The sequence below is a fragment of the Delphinus delphis genome, chromosome X (genome assembly GCF_949987515.2).
Source record: "Delphinus delphis chromosome X, mDelDel1.2, whole genome shotgun sequence".
NCBI classification, from domain to species: domain Eukaryota; kingdom Metazoa; phylum Chordata; class Mammalia; order Artiodactyla; family Delphinidae; genus Delphinus; species Delphinus delphis.
Genome location: NC_082704.1, coordinates 84,196,439 through 84,217,489, shown reverse-complemented (window position 1 = coordinate 84,217,489; position 21,051 = coordinate 84,196,439). Strand labels below are relative to the sequence as shown.

Below are 21,051 nucleotides of genomic sequence, written 5' to 3'. Positions count from 1 at the left end.
GGAAAATTCAAAGTCCAGGCAACACCGAAGAATTTATCTGATCCTGAGGTTTTTGGTTGATTCTTGTGCTCTGGGGTGGTAATTGCCTTAAAAAAAAAAAAAAAAAAAAAAAAAACCTCATCATACAGCTGCTGCCAATAAAGATCCCCAGCCCACCTCCTCTTCCCCTACACTCCAGTCAGTTCAACTCTCCTTTCTGATAGACTTTAGAGGGGTCAAGCCTTTCTTCCTCCCTGTTCCTTGTTCCATACTCACTGTGGTAGCTGTGCTGCTTCCCCAAAAGTTGACACCTCCAGCATAGCTGGTAATGTTGAGCACTACAATGCCTTGCAGGTTTGGCAAGGAGATGGCTTCTCCATCACACTGAAAGAAAAGAGTAGCCCTTATTGGCTGGCTCTTCAGATACCAATGTGAAGGGCCATTTACAGAGATGGGGGAAGGGCTCTGTCTTCCCTTCATGCTATTATTTTCTTATCCATAAAATGGAAATCTATCTTCATGATTTCCTACCATGAGCAATGAGTGAGGATCAGAGTTAAAGCTTGGGAAGGGGCTTCCCTGGTGGCGCAGTGGTTGAGAGTCCGCCTGCCGATGCAGGGGACGCGGGTTCGTGCCCCGGTCCGGGAAGGATCCCACGTGCCGCGGAGCGCCTGGGCCCGTGAGCTGTGGCCGCTGAGCCTGCGCGTCTGGAGCCTGTGCTCCACAACGGGAGAGGCCACAGCAGTGAGAGGCCCGCGTACCGCAAAAAAAAAAAAAAAAAAAAAAAAAGCTTGGGAAGAACTAAGGATATAGAGGAAAGTTGATTCCCAGGGTCATGATATTTCCTTTCTTCATGCCCAGGAAGGATCACCCTCTTTTCCACTAACCTCCAGGTGCACTCGTTCTTCCAGTTTCCTGTAAGAGCGCTGAAAAAGTTCCTTGCTTCCCAGAAGGCCATACCACATCTTGTTCTTAAGGCGGCTACTACAGGGAGATAAAGGTAGTCAGAGGGTGAATAATATAAAGATAAGTGGATGAAGAAAAGTAAGAGGAGACACCATCTTATTCGTCAAGTGCCTTCTTATAGAGAGGAGTCATGTTTAATGGTAACTGGACACAAGAGGGAATGCTAGGATAGTGTAACTGGTATCCTTATGCAAACACCAGCTGCAATGGGTTCCTGGGTCTCCTTGAGGCATCAGCATCCCATTGATTTGTCATTTTTACTTGCTTCTGATATTGGTTCAGGCTTGGAAGAGACAGGCTATATTTAGAAAGTAAGGCTCATAAAAAGCTGTGAGCATAACTGGCTAGTACACATCAGCTACCCTGGCAAGTGCCACTCTGGGAGCTCAAGATTTCAGCCACTTGGAATCAATTTCATTTGAAACATGTGACTCTTAGACTGCAGTTTCTTTGAAGCATAACTTTTCTGGCAAAGTGGAGGGATTTCCAAGACCTGTATGTTAAACACTTAATTCAATGCTACAGAATAGAAATAAGCTTACTAGGAAGACTGTAGAGTAGGAGCCAGTGGAGAGAATATGGGACAGGCAAGGATATCAGGAGACTTGTGGTGGAGGTGGGAAGGACAAGGTCCTGTTGACTGTAGAGTCTCTGATAAAAACAGGCAGGGTACTTAACAATCACTATAAAGGCTGGATAGAATTTACTGTGAGCTTTTAAAGTACAGCCACAGAAATGAGCCACCACAGGGCGTGGGTTTTGAAACGTAAGAAGCCTAGCACATAGCACAAAATTATTTGCACTCTGTTTTAAACCATAAGTTCTCTGGGCACTTCAGTTTCCTTATCTATTAAAAATTGGAGTTTGGTTATATGGAAATGCAAAATACCTAGAACAACCAAAACAATTCTGAAAAAAGAACAAAGTTGGAGGACTTTCATCTCCCAATTTCAAAACTTACTATAAAGCTACAGTTATCAAGACAGCGCGGTGCTTGCACAGGATAGACACATAGATCAATGGAACATAGGTGAGAGTCTAGGAAAACAACCCTTACATTTAGGGTCAATTGATTTTCAACAAAGGTGCCAACACAATTCATTGGGGGAAAGGATAGTTTTAAAAGGTGGTGCTGTGGTAAATGGATATCCATGTGCAAAAAGAAGAACTCAGATTCTTACCTAATACCATATATAAAAAGTAACTCGAAACAGATCACAGACTTAAATGTAAGAGCAAAACCAAAAATTTTGGAAGAAAACAGCAAATTTTTAAGATCTTGGGTTAGGCAAAGATTTCTTAAACATGGCATCAAAAGCATGGTCTGTAAAAAAAAAATTGATCAATTGGAACTCATCAAAATTCAACACTTTTGTATTTCAAAAGGGACCGTTAAAAATGAAAAGACAAGCAATAATAACAAAAAAGACAAGCAACTGGGAAGCAATATTTGCAAGACACATCTGATAAAGTACTTGTTCCTCAGCCCAGGCCTGCTCTGAGAAAGAAGTTCTGGTGGCAGGTGGGCAGGGGGTGGTGATGATGGGTGGAGGGTGTGCTTCTTTTTACTCGTAATTTAAATTTACCACAAGAACTCTGAGGCTGCCTTAGTGTATGTCTGTAGCACAAAAGTACCAGAAGGTGCCAAGCAGACCAAACAAGATGGGGTAAAATCAGTAGGTCCTGGGGAACCAAGTTAGGAGCACTAAGAACCAGTAGGGCGATCTTTGATACTTTGCAGCCTTGCCAAGCAAGAACAGACTTAAAACCACTACTAGGACCTCATCAAGTTCTTGGAGACAGAACAAAGATAGGCAATTGGCTGAACTGAGTCAATGAGTAATCTGTTTTCAGTAACAGTAACACAGTTAGCTGAACACAGGTCAAGACTATGAAAGCAGCTCCAAGTTCAGGATGCCAGTGCAGCGTCATCACAGATCTGGTCAATATTTGGGGCAAGATATCCCACTAGACTAACCTTGGGACTAATGTGTTTCACTTCCAAAGGACGGACTCTTTCTGTTTCTTGTCTGTAAGGTAGGGGATGTGGGAATACGTGTGTATATTGTGATTGTGTGTTTGTATGTAGGGAGGGGAGTTTCTTTTCCTTACTTGTATTGTCCTGGGTGTTCATCTCTTCTGGTGTTGAATTCCAGAGAAATTTTAGCATCTAGTCCAATTCCAAAATAGTTGTTCATGACACACCTTTCTTTGAAGCGTCTGAAATTAGCCAAAAGGAAGAAGAGAATAGACACTGGTGCAGGAAAGAAGTGCTGTTATCATTGGGCTGCAGACTTTATCTGCGTGATCAACAACCACTGAGAGAAGTCCCCCTCTACACTGGGCACAAGGCTTAATGTTCTTGAGAGGCACATGTAGATGTCCTATTGTGTTAACTACTAACTTGTTAGCTGTAAGAGAGGACACTCAGCCAGTTGGGCGGATTCAGTGGAATTGGGATTCATAATAAAGAAGTCATCTTTGGAGGCTGTCAGATATGAGTGGCCATTATCTTCTCCACATAAAATAAAGGGAAATAAGAGTCATTGACTTATTCTCATAAAGAAAGAAGATTTAAGTATCTCAGATAAAAATATATGATGAGAGTAAAGTCTGTATTACTGTTTCCAGAGATGTCTGAACTCCTTTGTAGCACTTTAACATCAAAGGGCAAAGTGACCATACATTTGAAGGAAAAAAAACTGTTAAAAGAGGGTAGATATATATACAACAACAACAAAACCAAGCAGTTTGTTTTATTCTTCTGCATCCATCCATTAAAACCAGTGGTGTGTTGGAGCCAGTTCATACCAGTTTATGTAAGCTGATTATGCCTATAATTCCCAACTCTGCATTCAATGACATTATATCAGTAGCTTGAAATAGGCCATGATGGAAAGGTTTACACCAGGAATAAATCAGGGCTTTCCTCCCCACAGAGAGCTGGTTGTTAAACATTTTCCAGCACACCATTGATCAAAACTCATTAGGTAGGTCCATTGAGGCCTCATATATGAGCTTAATCCAATGGTAAAGTGGAAGGGAATGGGAGTTGAATATAGGAATAACTGGGAAGCTGCAGAAAACTTAAATAATTGCTAGCTGTGTCCTTCTTTTGAGTAACTGAAAATAGGTACAATTTAGCTACTTAACCACAGATTTTTTTTATTCATTACTAAACTGACCCTACATCTCTCACATGAGATTTGTCTTCCTTGACCACAGTCCAGAAATTGGGGATTCTCTAACTGATGTAACTGATTTTCTTAATGGAACTCAAAATAAGTGAATGTGATGGAACTTGGCTACTGGGAATATTCTAAAGAGGTAGGGCTATTGAGACAGATGTCTTTAGATTTGCTAGCTAGTCCCCTCAATGCCCACTTACTTCTTAGCAACTCCAATCATTTACTGTTAAAGGCAACAGTGAAAAACAGGTTCTTTGAAATGAAATGAAGTTGTTTTAATTAAAAAAATAATAACAACTAACACATATAGCACCTAACTATGGGTGCCAAACACTGCCCAATGCAAGTACTTTGGATATATAAACTCAATAAATACAGCAAACCTATCTGGCAAGTTCTACAATTATCTCCATTTTATACATGAGGAAACTGAGGTTTGGTTGAATTACTTGTGTAAGGTCACACAACTAGTAAGTATAGTCAGCATTTGACTCTGGGTATCCTTAGACTATTCTCTTAACCAGAGAAAGGGAGAAGCCATAGGAAGGTTATAGGCTTAAATACTTACATAGTTTCAGGTGTAAAATATAAGTGCTCCAAATTGAGGTTATCCAGGTCTTCACTTTTGAGAGAAGATATAGAAGACAGAGTACCAAGACGAGAACCTAGACACAAAAGATGTCACCTTGGTGTCAGATACAAACAAGAAAGCCCTTCCCCCCACTTGTATTTCACCCCACTTTCTCTGTTGGAGCAGAATCAAGCTCAATGACTTTCTCCTCGATAATATTCAGGGTTCTCATTCCAAAGAGGGATCATCTTGGATGGACAGGGACTTCCACTGACAGAATAGTAAGGTTGGGCTGCTTGCTTGCTGGCAGTGAAACAGCTTCAAATCTTGGGTTTCATCAGGCCAGCCTTTTCAAAGTATCTAATGGGGTCATTACTTCTGGACATAGGCATGGGGTCTTATAGTGTGAGGTTTCTGGAGAAGAGGGAGGGATATCTACTGCAGAGTAGGATTATGGCTAAAGGAAGATGCATGAAAATACATCTTTATTCTCTGGGAACTAGAAGACAGAGATGAAGCTTAGAGTAAAGGAAGGAGAAGAGAAAGATCATTACGGTGTCTTGGGCTCATCTGGTTAATATCTTCTGAGTCATCTTCCAGGAAGAAAGTTGAACTAAAGTTCTTGACTGATATTGTCTGTCGGCTTTGCTCATCAAGAACTATAGAGAAAAAGTGGAAGGAAGGAGGGAAGGAAGGAAGGAGAGGAAGGAAAGGAAGGAAGAAAAGGAGGAAAGGAGGGAGGGAGGGTTGGTCACATTTCTTGAGCATCTCTTTTGTTCAGTTAATACCAGTCAGTGTGTGGGGAGACAAATGGAGACTCCCATTTGATCATCACATCTCCTCCATGATGCTGTTTGTGGTTTCAGCTTTCTTACAGTATTGCCATGTCTCTTCACATCCGTGCCTGAGCTTTCTCTGTTTTACTTGTTACTCTTTTCCTATCGTCCAGTAAATGTGGCTTGGGGCCAGGGGTAGGGGGAGCAGGGTGGGAAACTTTCTGTTCTTCTACCTCCATTCTCGCCTCTTTGTTAATTCATTTACTCACATGACCTTTGTTCTCAACTTAAGCCTCTAGGACCAGGCCGTTCTTTCAAGCAAATGTCTCACCAATACCCAGAATATTTGAGAAATCTCCTTTCTTTTACCAGCCTATATATTGTATAGCTCAGGTGCTCAGCCTATGCCAAAGCTCATAGGTTCAATCCCTGTGCTGCCAGGGGAGCCTTTCTCTGTCCCAGGGCCACAGGTTGCACTTCTAAATCTGATTTATGTATTGATGGAGCAGGCTGAGGATTAGTTGTGACAGGGTTATGGCTACATCAGATTGATCTGATCCCTGCTACTTGGAAACTACCTACAGAAATAGAGGCAAACTGGCTGTTTAATGATTTCACAGTGCAGAAGGGTTATTTCCTTTCTTTCTTAGAAACTTGGCTGAGGTTGTACCTAAAAGTATCAAGGCAGGAGAAGGTATTGTAGCTAAAGGTCAAAGGCCAGCCAAAAGGACTTCCCTGCTACATGGACTTCTGTTCAATTCCAATAGCTCAGGTAGAACACACTTGGTGTTATATTTTCTGATCTGTTTTTCAAAGAAGCATTGTGGAGAAGAAGTGGGAACCAAAATGTTAAAGTAAGAAGTTGGAGGAGTTGAAAGAGTTTTCTTACTGAGTTGGAAGCTTGCAGATTGTCATGAGTTATGGGAAATGGCAATCAGTGCTAGAGCTGCCAGGACCACTCTCAGAGCCCTTGTGCCTGATTAATACTGTGCAAGACATGCAGAGATGAACACTATTTTCTTTCTAAAATCATCATAGGCTCAGTGGTTGGAAGGAGACAGAAGCAGGTGGAAAAAGATTCCATGGCTGGAGGTTGAAGCTGACAGACCTTTGAGCAAAGCCACTTAGCAGCTGTAATTGTTTAGGATGATTGTTAGTTCCAAAAATAAATAAGTAGCAAGAGTTGAGTGCCTGGGAGGTAGGAGGAGCCAAAGGGGCAGCTTATCAGGACTGAGGCTTTTCAAATCAGTGGAGACTGAGGATGGACTTTGGATGCTTTATGAATGCAGAATCTAGTCAAGTTTTGGTAGTGTTGTCAAATAGTAGACCCAGAGCGAGGAAGACCATTAAACTACCCACAGGAACCTTCTCTTTCCCCTGCCTCAATCACCACAACCCTGGGGCCTTTACCTTGTTCAACTTGGAATATGATGAGTTTCAAGGACTTTTGGAGATTCTGGGCCTTTGTGGCCAGCTCCAACTTGCACTTGGCTATGTGGTCTATTTGAGGGATGAAGGGCTTTCCATCTGCCTTGGCACTGTCTGCATGTGCTGTCGTACTCTTCTCAACTGCTGCATCCTCAGCAAGGATATCAATCAGGACACTGAGCTTGTCATACATTAAGTCGCTCTATATGGGGAAGGAGACAGGGCATTGTTATGAGGGATTTGTGCCTGAAAGGACAGAATGAGGAGTCAGATGGTATGGGAGAGGTAGGGAGGGGTACTAGTTGGCTGGAAACACTGAGCATAGAAAGCTACATGTGGGGAGATGAAAGTTTAGGGAAAGAACTGCTTGGGTAGATGTGATAAGATAGCCAAAGGGTGTTAGGAGGTCAAAGAGACACTATTTGTTACAGAACAGCTGCAGGCATCAATATATGTTGCCTAGTCTTTCTCATGTCAGAGTGGCCTGTAAAATGATGTGTAATATGGCAAAACTAAGGAAAGATAAACATTTCTGGATTGGTGTTTTCATGGGCATGCTCCTATGAATGTGGATGTGGCTCTGCATGGGTGCCTGGTGTCTGCCTTTGTCTGTGTGTATGTTTGGGGGTGTACTACATGATTATGGCTTGATTCCCAGCTCCATCACTTAATAGTTTGTAAACTTAGGCAAGTCACTTAATCTATTTGTGCTTTTATATTCTAGGGTAGTTGTGAAGATTAAATAAGTTAATATATTATAAGTGCTTAGAACAGTTCCTGGCACAGAGTAAGTGCTATATAATTGTTAGCTGTTATTGTTACTGTGGTTGTTATAGAGGTGACTGTGGGTGTATTTCTAGCATGTATTTGTATGTATTTTCAAGAATGTTCTGGTATACAACCATGTGCATACATGTTGGTGTACGCTTCTGTCTCGGTGTGGACAGATGCTTGGCATATGCTTAGGTACATGGTACATGGATAAGCATGTATAGTGCCACTCTTCATTTGGTGAAAGGTGGAAGTTTGATGAGGATTTCCCCCATCAGGGAGGCTTACCAGCTGCTCCTCCTTGCTCTTTTACAATTCCCAGTGAGAGGCATATTTGCTTTTATTAAAAGTGGGGCCCTGGCACCACAAAGAGTACAAGAAAAAAGGATGGAAACTTACTTTCAAAATCACAGACTCTATTGCTGTATTGTTCTGTTTTATCCGGCTCCAGGCCTTTACAATATCAACTACAAAATCTTCCACTGCTGAGCACAGGAATCTGGAAATATAAGATAGATGACACAATGTGACATGGACCATGAGGTCCAGAGACCTTCTCTCCTATAATGTCATTAGTTTCCATCTTCCTCCTCTTCCTTCTCCCTCTCTCTTTCCTGATCTCTCCTCCCTCCCTCTCTTTGTCCCTCTCCCCCCACTCCCTCTCCCCTCTTTGTTTATTCTGATTCTTCATGTGCATATGGTGAAATATGCCAGTACCTAAGAGAATTTAACTAGCATTTCTTAGCCCAAATTCCAAATTTCCAGGAAACAGAATTCAGTCAGTCCAACATGGGTCAGGATTTCACCCTGGGTCAAATCAGCTATGGTTCAAGGGCCTGGCTAATTTAGTACAAACATAATGACTTTGGGACGATGTTCCCTGTAGGGACTGTTTCTCAAAAGAGAATGTGGTAGATTTGGAAGGAACCCACCAGAGTCCCAGGAGGAATGAATGACCCATGTATTTAGAAGGGGAGAATGTATTGCTCAGCTATGAGAAAGCAGCTGTAGCAGGTACCACAGAGAATTTTCCAGGTATTAAATGGAAAACAAGGTCTCCCTACTGTAGGGAGCTATGCTATGCTCTTGAATGGTATGGAATGTCGTGTTTCCCTTCTGTAACGCTTCTTCCAAATCTGTGGCTTACAATTTTGTCTTTTTGGAGTAGCAAGAGCCCTCACCCCAATCTCATCTTTTTTTTTTTTCCCTCGTAAACTTTCTATTCAGGAGGTTCGAGTTGGAAGAAATTTGATTTGGGAAGGTAAACATATGGTTTCCTTGGCCTCAACCCCCCAAGCTATTAAAATGAGCCCCATCTCTGACTGAGGAACAGCCCATGAGGGGCAAAAACATCCCAAAGGTAGAGAGCCAAAGGAAGACTGACCTGGTTGCAATGATCATCTCTGTCGGGTACTTGGCCTTCAGGATTTTGTTCAACTCAGTGGTTGCAGATTCTAAGTGTTGGATGGCAGCAGCCTAGGGGGAAAAGGAGTGTTGAGCCCTGGAATCTTAGCACTGTGACATAGTGTGCTACCCATCCTCACCCCCCTCATTACTTCCTACTGATGCTTTACCAGCAACCCAACTGTCTCTCTGAAAATAATCACAGTTAAAGAATTCTTGTGGAAGATCTCCACAGATAATCTTAGATCTGTGGTCATTCTAAAAATAAGACGTATATTGTTTCCTCTCATTTAAATTAATACTCAAAAACTCATATGAAGGAGTTACTATTTGTTCCATGTTTCAAATGAAAAACCAATCTCATATTACATAGCTAGTAAATAATAGATCTGGGATTTGAACCCACATCTTTCCAACCAGAGGGTCACCTCTTATATATAATGTTAAATATAATAATGGTATCCACTTATATAGAATTTACTATGTGCTAGGTTCTGTTCTAAGATACATATATATTTTTTCAGGTAACCCTTATAACAATCTTATGAAATAAGGATTATTATCCCCATTTCACAGTACAGAAAACTGAGGCATAGGGAAGGGACAGCTGATAGATGTCACAGCCAGGATTTGATTTCAGGTAGTCTGGCTCTTGAGTCTGTACTCCTAACTACAACTTATACTCATCCCTCTCTATCACCCCCCACATTCAAACATCTACCAAGTCCTGATGATTCTATCTCTTCAATATGTTTTAACTATGTCCACTTCTTCTTATTCCTATTACCACTTCACCAGTCCAAATCACCATCATCTTTTGCCTAGACAATTACATCACTGCCTATCTTTTTTCCTTGCCTCTAGTCTTTATTCCTTCAATTTTTTCTCCACATAACATGTAAATATTCTGTTTTAAACCTTTCTATTAGATAGAAGAATAGATAGATGGATAGATATGTGATAAAGTATAGTGAAATATTAATGGTAGAAGCTACCATTTAAAATTTCCTATATATTTGAAAATTTCATGATAAGAAAAATCCTTATATAATTCTTATTTCTTTTAGATAGAAGTTCAAACTTCCTGGGGGAAGATATCAAGATGGCAGATTAGGAGGACATGGAACTCAATTCCCCCCATGAACACATCAAAAATGCAACTAAATGTGGAGAAGTTATCACTGAAAACTAACTGGAGACTGGCAGAAAGACTCCTGTACAACCAATGCTGTAATAAAGATCCACACAAAATTGGATAAGAAGGGAAGAGAAGTGATCAGGTTGGGACCTGTGCCCCTGGGAGGGGACACAAAAGAAGGAGAGGATTACAAAGACAGAGAGCCTCCCTGGGGAGTGAGCAGCTCCAGCCACATATTGGGCACCACAGCCCTGGAATCTGACATCAGGAACACAAGTCCCCTTAGCTTGTTAGAAAACCAGTGGGACTAACAGGAGGGCTGTAAGAAACTTAGACTTGGAGGGACTCAAGATGGAGGAGTAGGAGGAAGTGGAACTCACCTTCCCCCATGAATACATCAAAAATACATCTACATGTGGAACAATTCTCACTGAAAACTAACAGGAGACTGGCAGAAAGACTCCTATATGCCCAAGGCTGTAAGAAAGATCCACATAGAATCAGATAGTAAGGGAAGAGAATCGATCAGGTTGGGACCTGTGCCCCTAGGAGGGGACTCAGAAGAGAAAGGGGATTACACAGGTAGAGATCCTCCCTGGGGAGTGGTGGGTTGAGCCACAGATTGGGTGCCACAGACCTTGGGTCCAACAAAGGGAAGATGAGCCCCCTTGGCTGGTTGAAGGACCAGTGGGACTAATAGGACAGCTGTGGGATGCCTGGACTCTGCTTGGGAGGAGGCCGTGAAAACTTGCTAGCTCCCAAAGCAGGGCAGAAAGGGTGGATTGAAACCACCCAGCTGGCTGACTGGTTTCCTGTGACCACTCTGGCATGCATCCTAGCCTGAGCCAAGCAAATGCTCCAGCACAGTTTGCCTCATATGGCAGCGCCACATGGGACTAAGGGCTGCCACAACAAGGAAAAAGCTTGGCTGTAAGATGCTATGGTGTACCAACTTATACTGGAAAAGAATCTGAAAAAGAACGTGTGTGTGTGTGTGTGTGTGTGTGTGTGTGTGTGTATATTACACCTGAAACATTGTAAATCAACTATACGTCAATAAAAAAAAGATGTTATGGTGACTCAAACCCTAAGTGGCATCTGAGCACAGGGGGCAGCTGTTACTGGCAGTTGCACAAGTGGAGCATCAGGGGCAGATCAGATCTCTGATGGCAATCAGACTACCGCAGCCCATGCCCCCACCACTGTTGAATATCCACACCAGCCCCTCTTTCTCCAGCATTGCTCCACTCGGGTGAGGGTGCCAGTGCTGGGAGGGAAAAGAGCACACACTTAAAAGGAACTGAGCCAGCTCAGACCCAACCCTCAGGGCTTTTGCTCCAGCGCCTTGGGACCTGACCCTGCTCCCAATAGGGTGGTGATGACCACTGAACAGAGGGGAAGCCCTGACTCACACATTGCTCTGGCCCTAGCATCTCCATCTCCAGCCCCACCTCCTATCAAGGTGACAGCTACCAGCACACTCTGAGGAAAGGTGTGACCTGTGCTCACATCAAATCCAGCTCTGCCACCAAAGCCACTGGGGCCTTGTAGACTGTATAGGGATACTCCCACATAAGGACATCCCTCTGAAACCACCATAGGTAATTGTTTCACCTAATTTCATAGAGACAGAGAAAGATAAGCAAAATGAGAAGACAGAAGAATTTGTCTCAATTGAAAGAGAAAGAAAAAAGCCCTGAAAAAACAGCTAATGGAACATAAATAACTTACTAGATAAAAAATTCAAAGCATTCGTAATAAGAAAGCTAACTGAATTAGGGAAAAGAATAGATGAACACAGAGAGAATTTTAACAAGGAATTAGAAAATATAAGAAAAGAACTAGTCAGAACTGAAGAATACAATAACTGAAATGAAAAACACACTGGAAGGTATTAACAGCAGACTAGGTGATACAGAAAAACACATTAGTGATCTGGAAGATAGAAAATGGAAATCACAATCAGAACAGCAAAAAGTATATATACGTGTGTGTGTGTGTGTGTGTGTGTGTGCATGTGTGTGTGGAATTTTTCACATTATAGGGGTCCCAAAATGAGAGGAGAGAGAGAAGATGGAAAATTATGGCTGAAAACTTCCCAAGCCTGAAGAAAGAAACAGATATCCAGGTACAAGAAGCACAGAGCGTCTCAAATAAGATGAACCCAAACAGACCCACACCACACCAAGACACATAATTAAAATGTCAAAACTGAAAGAGGATTCTAAAGGCAGCAAGAGAAAAATAGTCAGTTACCAGGGAACCCCCATAAGGCTATCAGCTGATTTCTTCACAGAAACATTGCTGGCCAGAAGGTAATGACAAGATATATTCAAAGTCCTGAAAGGGAAAAAGCTGCAACCTATAGGACACTCTACTCAGCAAGGTTATCATTTAGACTAGAAGGAGAGATAAAGAACTTCTCACACAAGCAAAAACTAAAAGAAATGAGCAATACTAAGCCTACTTTAAAAGAGATGTTGAAGGGTCTTCTCTAAATAGAAAAGAAGTAAGAATCTATAGGAAACGTAAATTCCCAAATAAGAAAGGCAAATATATAGTAAGGATTTAAGATCAATTAAATAAGCAAGCACGTAGATTAAAAGAAGAAAAAATGTAAAATCAAGTATAAAGACAATTAACAGTAAAGGGATAAGCATGAAGATATAAAATATGATTAAAAAAACACAAAATGTTGGGGAGGGGAGTAAAAAATGTAGATCTTTTAGAATGTGTTTAAACTTAAATGACTATCAGTTTAAGTCACATAGATATAATTATGGGTCAGTATACTTGAACCCCATGGTAACCACAAATCATGGTAGCCATGGTAAAGACACACAAAAACCAAAAAGAAAGGAACCCAAGCATAGTACTAAGGAAAATGATTAAATCACAATGGGAGAAACAAAAAGAAGAAGTGACCAGAGAAGAACTATAAAAACAAGTGGGAAACAAGTAATAAAATGGCAATAAGTACATACCTATCAATAATTACTTTCAATGTCAAGAGACTAAGTGTTCCAATCAAAAGACATAGGGTGGCTGACTGGATTAAAAGACAAGACTGTTCAATATGCTGCTATAAGGGAATCTCTTCAGGCCAAATACACACAGAACAAAAGAGAGGGGATAGAAAATGATATTTCATGAAATCATTAACGACAAGAAAGTGGTGATATCAATATTCATAAAGGACAAAAAAGACTTTAAAATGAAGACTATAACAAAAGACAAGGGCATTGTATAATGATAAAGGGATCAATACAAGAAGATATTACAATTGTTAACATATATGCACCTACATAGGAGCACCTAAATATATAAAGCAAATACTAGCAGACATAAAGGGAGAATTTGACAAAGATACAATAATAGTACAGGACTTTAACATTCCACTGACATCAATGGACATATCATCCAGACAGATAATAAGACAACAGTGGATTTAAATGACAATATAGACTAGTTGGACTTAATAGATATCTACAGGACATTCCATCCAAAACCAGCAGATTACATATTCTTTTCAAGTGCACATGGAATGTTCTTCAGGACAGATCACATGCTAGGCCACAAATAAAGTCTCATTAAATTTAAGATAGAAATTATATCAAGTATTTCTTATGACCAAAACAATATGAAACTAGAAATCAACTACAGAAAGAAAAATGGGAAAAGAACAAACACATGGAGACTACACAACATGCTATTAAAAAACCAGTTCCACTAAGACCAGGAGCAAGACAAGGTTGCCCACTCTCACCACTCTTATTCAACAGAGTTTTGGAAGTTTTAGCCACAGCCATCAGAGAAGAAAAAGAAATAAAAGGAATCCAAATTGGAAAAGAAGAAGTACAGCTGTCACTGTTTGCACATGACATGATACTATACATAGAGAATCCTAAAGATGCTACCAGAAAACTACTAGAGCTAATCAATGAATTTGGTAAAGTAGCAGGATACAAAATTAATGCACAGAAATCTCTGGCATTCTTATACACTAATGATGAAAAATCTGAAAGTGAAATTAAGAAAACACTCCCATTTACAATTGCAACAAAAAGAATAAAATATCTAGGAATAAACCTACCTAAGGAGACAAAAGACCTGTATGCAGAAAATTATAAGACACTGATGAAAGAAATTAAAGATGACACAAATAGATGGAGAGATATACCATGTTCTTGGATTGCAAGAATCAACATTGTGAAAATGCATCTACTACCCAAAGCAATCTACAGATTCAGTGCAATCCCTATCAAACTACCACTGGCATTTTTCACAGAACTAGAACAAAAAATTTCACAATTTGTATGGAAAAACAAAAGACCCCAAATAGCCAAAACAATCTTGAGAGCGAAAAATGGAGCTGGAGGAATCAGGCTCCCAGACTTCAGACTATACTGTAGCTTCAGACTACAAAGCTACAGTAATCAAGACAGTATGGTACTGGCACAAAACAGAAATATAGATCAATGGAACAGGATAGAAAGCCCAGATATAAACCCACGCACGTATGGTCACCTTATCTTTGATTAAGAAGGCAAGAATATACAGTGGAGAAAAGACAGCCTCTTCAATAAATGGTGCTAGGAAAACTGGACAGGTAGATGTAAAAGTATGAAATTAGAACACTCCCTAACACCATACACAAAAATAAACTCAAAATGGATTAAAGACCTAAATGTAAGGCCAGAAACTATCAAACTCTTAGAGGAAAACATAGGCAGAATGCTATATGACATAAATCACAGCAAGATCCTTTTAGACCCACCTCCTAGAGAAATAGAAATAAAAACAAAAATAAACAAATGGGACCTAATGAAACTTAAAAGCTTTTGCACAGCAAAGGAAACCATAAACAAGACAAAAAGACAACCCTCAGAATGGGAGAAAATATTTGCAAATGAAGCAACTGACAAAGGATTAATCTCCAAAATTTACAAGCAGTTCATGCAGCTCAATAACAAAACAACAAGCAACCCAATCCAAAACCAGGCAGAAGACCTAAATAGACATTTCTCCAAAGAAGATATACAGATTGACAACAAAACACATGAAAGAATGCTCAGCATCATTAATCATTAGAGAAATGCAAATCAAAACTACAATGAGATATCATCTCACACCAGTCAGAATGGCCATCATCAAAAAATGTACAAAGAATAAATGCTGGAGAGGGTGTGGAGAAAAGGGAACCCTCTTGCACTGTTGGTGGGAATGTAAATTGATACAGCCACTATGGGGAACAGTATGGAGGTTCCTTAAAAAACTAAAATTAGAACTATCATACAACCCAGCAATCTCACTACTGGGCATATACCCTGAGAAAACCATAATTCAAAAAGAGTCATGTGCCACAATGTTCATTGCAGCTCTATTTACAATAGTCAGGAGATGGAAGCAACCTAAGTGTCCATCATCAGATGAATGGATAAAGAAGATGTGGCACATATATCCAATGGAATATTAGCCATAAAAAGAAACGAAATTGAGTTTTTTGTAGTGAGGTGGATGGACCTAGAGTCTGTCATACAGAGTGAAGTAAGTCAGAAAGAGAAAAACAAATACTGTATGCTAACACGTATATATGGAATCTAAGAAAACAAAAAGGTTATGAAGTACCTAGGGGTAAGATGGGAATAAAGACACAGACCTACTAGAGAATGGACTTGAGGATATGGGGAGGGGGAAGGATAAGCTTTGACAAAGTGAGAGAGTGGCATGGACATATATACACTAACAAACGTAAAATAGATAGCTAGTGGGAAGCAGCCGCATAGCACAGGGAGATCAGCTAGGTGGTTTGTGATCACCTAGAGGGGTGGGATAGGGAGGGTGGGAGGGAGGGAGATGCAAGAGATATGGGAACATGTGTATATGTATAACTGATTCACTTTGTTATAAAGCAGAAACTAACACACCATTGTAAAGCAATTATACTGCAATAAAGGTGTTAAAAAAAACCACAATGGGACATGATGAAACCAAAGAGGAAATCAGAAAATACCTCAAGACAAATGAAAACGGAAACACAACTTCCTAAGATCTATGAGATGCAGCAAAAGCAGTTCTAAGGGGGAAGTTAGAACCAATACAGGCCTTCCTCAAGAAACAAGAAAAATCTTGAGTAAACATCTTACCACCTAAAAGCATTAGAAAAAGAAGAAGAAACAAAGCCCAAAGTCAGGAGAAGGAAGGAAATAATAATAATATAATAATAATAATATATAATAATAAACATAATAATCATAGGGGAAATAAATAAAATAGAGATCCAAAAAACAATAGAAAAGATCAATAAAACTAAGAGCTGGTTCTTTAAAAAGATAAATAAAATTCATAAACCTTTAGCCAGGGTCACCAAGAAGAAAAGAGAGGGGATCCAAATAAACAAAATAAGAAATGAAAGAGGAGACATAACAACCAATAACACAGAAATGTAAAAAATCATGAGAGAATACTATGAGCAGTTATATGCCAAGAAATTGGACAACCTAGAAGAAATGAACAAATTTCTAGAAAGATACAGCCTGCCGAGACTGCTTCAAGAAGAAACAGACAATTTGAACAGACTAATCACTACAAGTAAAATTGAATCTGTAATAAAAGAAAAAACTTCCAGCAAACAGCAATCCAGGACCAGATGGCTTCAGAGGGGAATTCTAACAAACATATAAAGAAGAGCTAATACTTATCCCTCTCAAACTATTCCAAAAACTTGAAGAGGAAGGAACACTCACAGATTTATTCTACAAGGCCACCATTACTCTGATACCAAAACCAGACAAGGAAACTACACACACAAAAAAAGAAATTATAGGTCAATATCTTTGATGAATATAGATGCAAAAATCCTCAATGAAATATTAGCAAACTGAATACAACAGTATATAAAAGGGATCAAGTTGGATTTTTTCCAGGGTCAAGAGGGTGAATCAACATTCACAAATCAATCAATGTGATGCACATTAACAAAAGGAAGGATAAAAATCAAATGATCATCTCAGTAGATGCAGGAAAAGCATTTGAAAAATTTCAATATCCATTCATGATAAAAATTCTTATCCAAGTGGGTATAGAGGGAACATATCTCAGCATAATTAAGGCCATTATGATAAACCCATAGCCAACATCATACTCAATGGTGAAAAGCTGAAAGACTTCCCACTAAGTTCTGGAACAAGACAAGGATGCCCACTCTTACACTTCTGTTTGACATGGTAATGGAAGTTCTAGCCACAGCAATCAGAGAAGTAAAAGAAGGAAAAGACATCCAAATTGGAAGGGAAGAAGTAAAACTGTCACTATTTGCAGATGACATGATACTTTATATTGGGAACTCTAAAGTCTCCACCCCCAAATATTAGGACTAATAAATGAATTCAGCAAGGTTGAAGGATACAAAATTACCATACAGAAATCTGTTGCATTTATATACACTAATAATGAAATTTCAGAAACAGAAAGTAAAATATCATCCTGTTTAAAATCATACCAAAAAGAAGAAAATACCAAGAATAAACTTAACCAAGGAGGTGAAACACCTATAATCTGAAAACTATAAAACATTGATGAAAGGAATTGAAGATAATTCAAAGAAATGGAAAGATATCATCCTGTGCCCTTGGATTGGAAAAATTAATATTGTTAAAATGGCCATAATACATAAAGGAATCTACAGATTTAATGAAATCCCTATAAAAATATCCATGACATTTTTCACAGAATGAGAACAAATAAAAATCCATAGGGAACCACAAAAAACTCCAAATTGCCAAAGTCATCTTGAGAGAAAAGAACAAAGCTGGAGGTATAACCCTCCCAGACTTCAGAATATACTACAAAGCTACAGAAATCAAAACAGCATGGTACTGGCACAGAAACAGACACATAGATCAAAGGAGCAGAATAGAAAACCAGAAGTGAACCTACACACCTATTGTCAATTACTTTATGACAAAGGAGGTAAGAATATACAATGGAGAAAAGACAGTCTCTTCAGCAAGTGGTACTGGGAAAACTGAACAGCCACATGTAAAACAATGAGATTAGAACATTCCCTCAGACCATGTATATAAGTAAGCTCAAAGTGGTTCAAAGACCTAAATGTAATACATGACACCATGAAACTCCTAGAAGAGAACATAGGCAGAACACTGACAAAAATCGTAAGAATATGTTTTTGGGTCTGTCTCCTAAGCCAAAGGAAATAAAGCAAAAATAAAGTAATAGGGCCTAATTAAGCTTAAAAAGCTTTTGCACAGCAAAGGAAACTATCAATAACATGAAAATACAACCTATGAAAAGGGAGAAAATATTTGCAAATGGTGTGGCTGACAAGGGGTTAATATCCAAAATACACAAACAGCTCATACAACTCAATATCAAAAAAATAAAAAACCCAGGCAACAAATGGGCAGAAGACCTGAATAGAAAGTTTTCCAAAGAAGACATACATATGGCTAACAGGCACATGAAAAGATGCTCAACATTGCTAATTATTAGAGAAATGCAAAACAAAAATGAGATATCACCTCACCTGTCAGAATGGCCATCATCAAAATGTCTACAAATAACAAATGTTGGGGTTTGTTATTATACTATTGGTGGGGTTGTACATTGTTTCCAGCCACTATAGAAAACAGTACAGAGTTTCTTTAAAAAACTAAAAATAGAACTATGATATGATCCAGGAATTTCAGTGCTGGGTATGTATTTGTAGAAAATGAAAACACTAATTTGAAAAGATGCATGTACCTCAATGTTCATAGCAGCACTATCTACAATAGTCAAGATATGGAAGCAACCTAAGTGCCCATCAACAGATGAATGGATACAGATGTGGTTTATATATACAATGGAATACTACTCAGCACCCCACAAAAGAATGGAATTCTGTCATTTGCAACAATGTGATGGACCTTGAGGGTATTATGCTTAGTGAAATACGTCAGTGAGAAAAAATCAAATACTCTATTTTATCACTTACATGTGGAATGTGAAAAACAAAACAAATGTATATTTAAAAAACAGAAACAGACTTATAGACGTAGAGAACAAACTAGTGGTTACCAGTGTAGAGGGAATAGGGAGGGGTGAGATAGGGGTATCAGATTAAGAGATACAAAGCACTATGTATAAAATAAATAAGCAACTTTGATATATTGTACAGCAAACAAACAAACAAAAGAAACCTACACTCTGCTAGTGAAGAGCACACACACACTTGCTTATTCCTGAAACAAGGCAGAAAAAAACAGGTTGAAACTGAATGGGACTCTGGCCAGTTTCCTGCAACCACTCTGGCACACAGCCAGCCTGAACCAAGCACCTGTTCTACCCCACTTGCTTCACCTAGCTCTACACTAGGGTGAGGGTGGCTGAGGGGAGTGCTCAGATTTGAGGGACTATGCCAGCCCAGACCCCAAATGGCATCTGAATGGGGCAGGGGCAGCAACCTGGCGTTTATGGAGGCACCACATCAGAAGTATTCCAGGATTCCAAGCAGAACTGGGGACATCACAGCCTGAACCCACGCCCACACCCATGCCAAATGCCTGCTCCAGCCCCTCTTGCTCCAGCACTGTTCCCCTCTGGGGCTAGTGTGATGGTGCTGAGATGGGGGAAAGAACACACTTAGAGGGAATGGAGCCATCTTGGACTTGACCCTCAGTGCTTCTGCTCCAGCAATTTGGGACCTGCCCCCAGCCCCAAGAGGGTGGTATTGGCCACTGAAAAAGGGAGAAGCCCTGGCTCACACATGACTCTAGCTCTTGCTGCTCCATCTGCAGCACCACCTCCTACCAAGGTGATAGCTGCCAGCACACTCTAGGGAAAGACATGACTTGTGCTCAAGTCAGATCTAGCTCTCTCACCAAAGTCACTGGGCACATGGAGACTGTATGGGGATGCTCATACACAAGGACACACCTTCAAGACTGGAAAAGGTAACTGTTTCATCTAATTTCATAGACTAGAGACAGCAAAAGTTAAGAACAATGAGAAGACAGAGAGATTTGTTTCATTGAAAGAACAGGAGAAAACCCCTGAAAAAAAAACAACTAATAAAACAGAAATAAACAATTTACTAGATAAAGAATTCAAATCATTAGTAATAGATAGGCTAACTGAATTAGGGAAAAGAATAGATGAACACAGAATTTTAACAAGGAAATTAAAAAATTTAAAAGGTGAAATGAAAAACACACTAGAAGGAATTAACAGCAGACTAGGTAATACAGAAGAATGAATAAGTGATCTGGAAGATAGAATAATGGAAATCATGCAATCAGAATAGTAAAAAGTAAATTAAAAAAAAATGAGAACAGTTTAAGGGACATTTGGGACAACACAAAGCATACCAACATAAGCATTATAGAGGTCCCAGAAGAAGAGAGAGGGAGAGGGGGCTTAAAAATGTATTTGATGAAGCTATGGCTGAAAATTTATTGAAACTGAAGAAGGAAACCAATATCCAGGTACAAGAAGCATAGAGTGTCCCAAAGAAGATGAACCCAAACAGATGCATACCAAGACATAATAATTAAAATGGCAAAAGTTTAAGATAAAGAATTCTAAAGGTAGCAAGAGAAAATCAAAGAGTCATATATAAGGGAATCCCCATAAGGCTATCAGCTGATATTTTGCAGAAAACTTGCAGGCCAGAAGGAAGGACATGATATACATATAAAGTTCTAAAAGGGAAAAACCTGCAAGCTAGGATGCTCTCCCAGCAAGATTATCATTTAGAATTGAAGGAGAGATAAAGAACTTCTCAGACAAGCAAAAACTAAAAGAATTGCGCAATACTAAACCTACCCTAAA

The 21,051-nt window shown here is 39.7% G+C and overlaps 1 protein-coding gene across 1 annotated transcript in view; it reads right to left on the bottom strand.

Moving 5' to 3' along the window:
* Positions 1-21,051, bottom strand: part of DGKK (diacylglycerol kinase kappa) — a 160,520-nt gene that overhangs the window by 11,570 nt on the left and 127,899 nt on the right. The window contains exons 13-20 of the mRNA XM_060002173.1: positions 9,064-9,155; positions 8,079-8,178; positions 6,891-7,110; positions 5,259-5,363; positions 4,702-4,798; positions 3,058-3,165; positions 867-963; positions 256-363 (exon numbers count right to left, since the gene is read on the bottom strand). Coding sequence (XP_059858156.1) covers positions 256-363; positions 867-963; positions 3,058-3,165; positions 4,702-4,798; positions 5,259-5,363; positions 6,891-7,110; positions 8,079-8,178; positions 9,064-9,155 — 927 coding nt within the window. The remainder of the gene's footprint in view (positions 1-255; positions 364-866; positions 964-3,057; positions 3,166-4,701; positions 4,799-5,258; positions 5,364-6,890; positions 7,111-8,078; positions 8,179-9,063; positions 9,156-21,051) is intronic.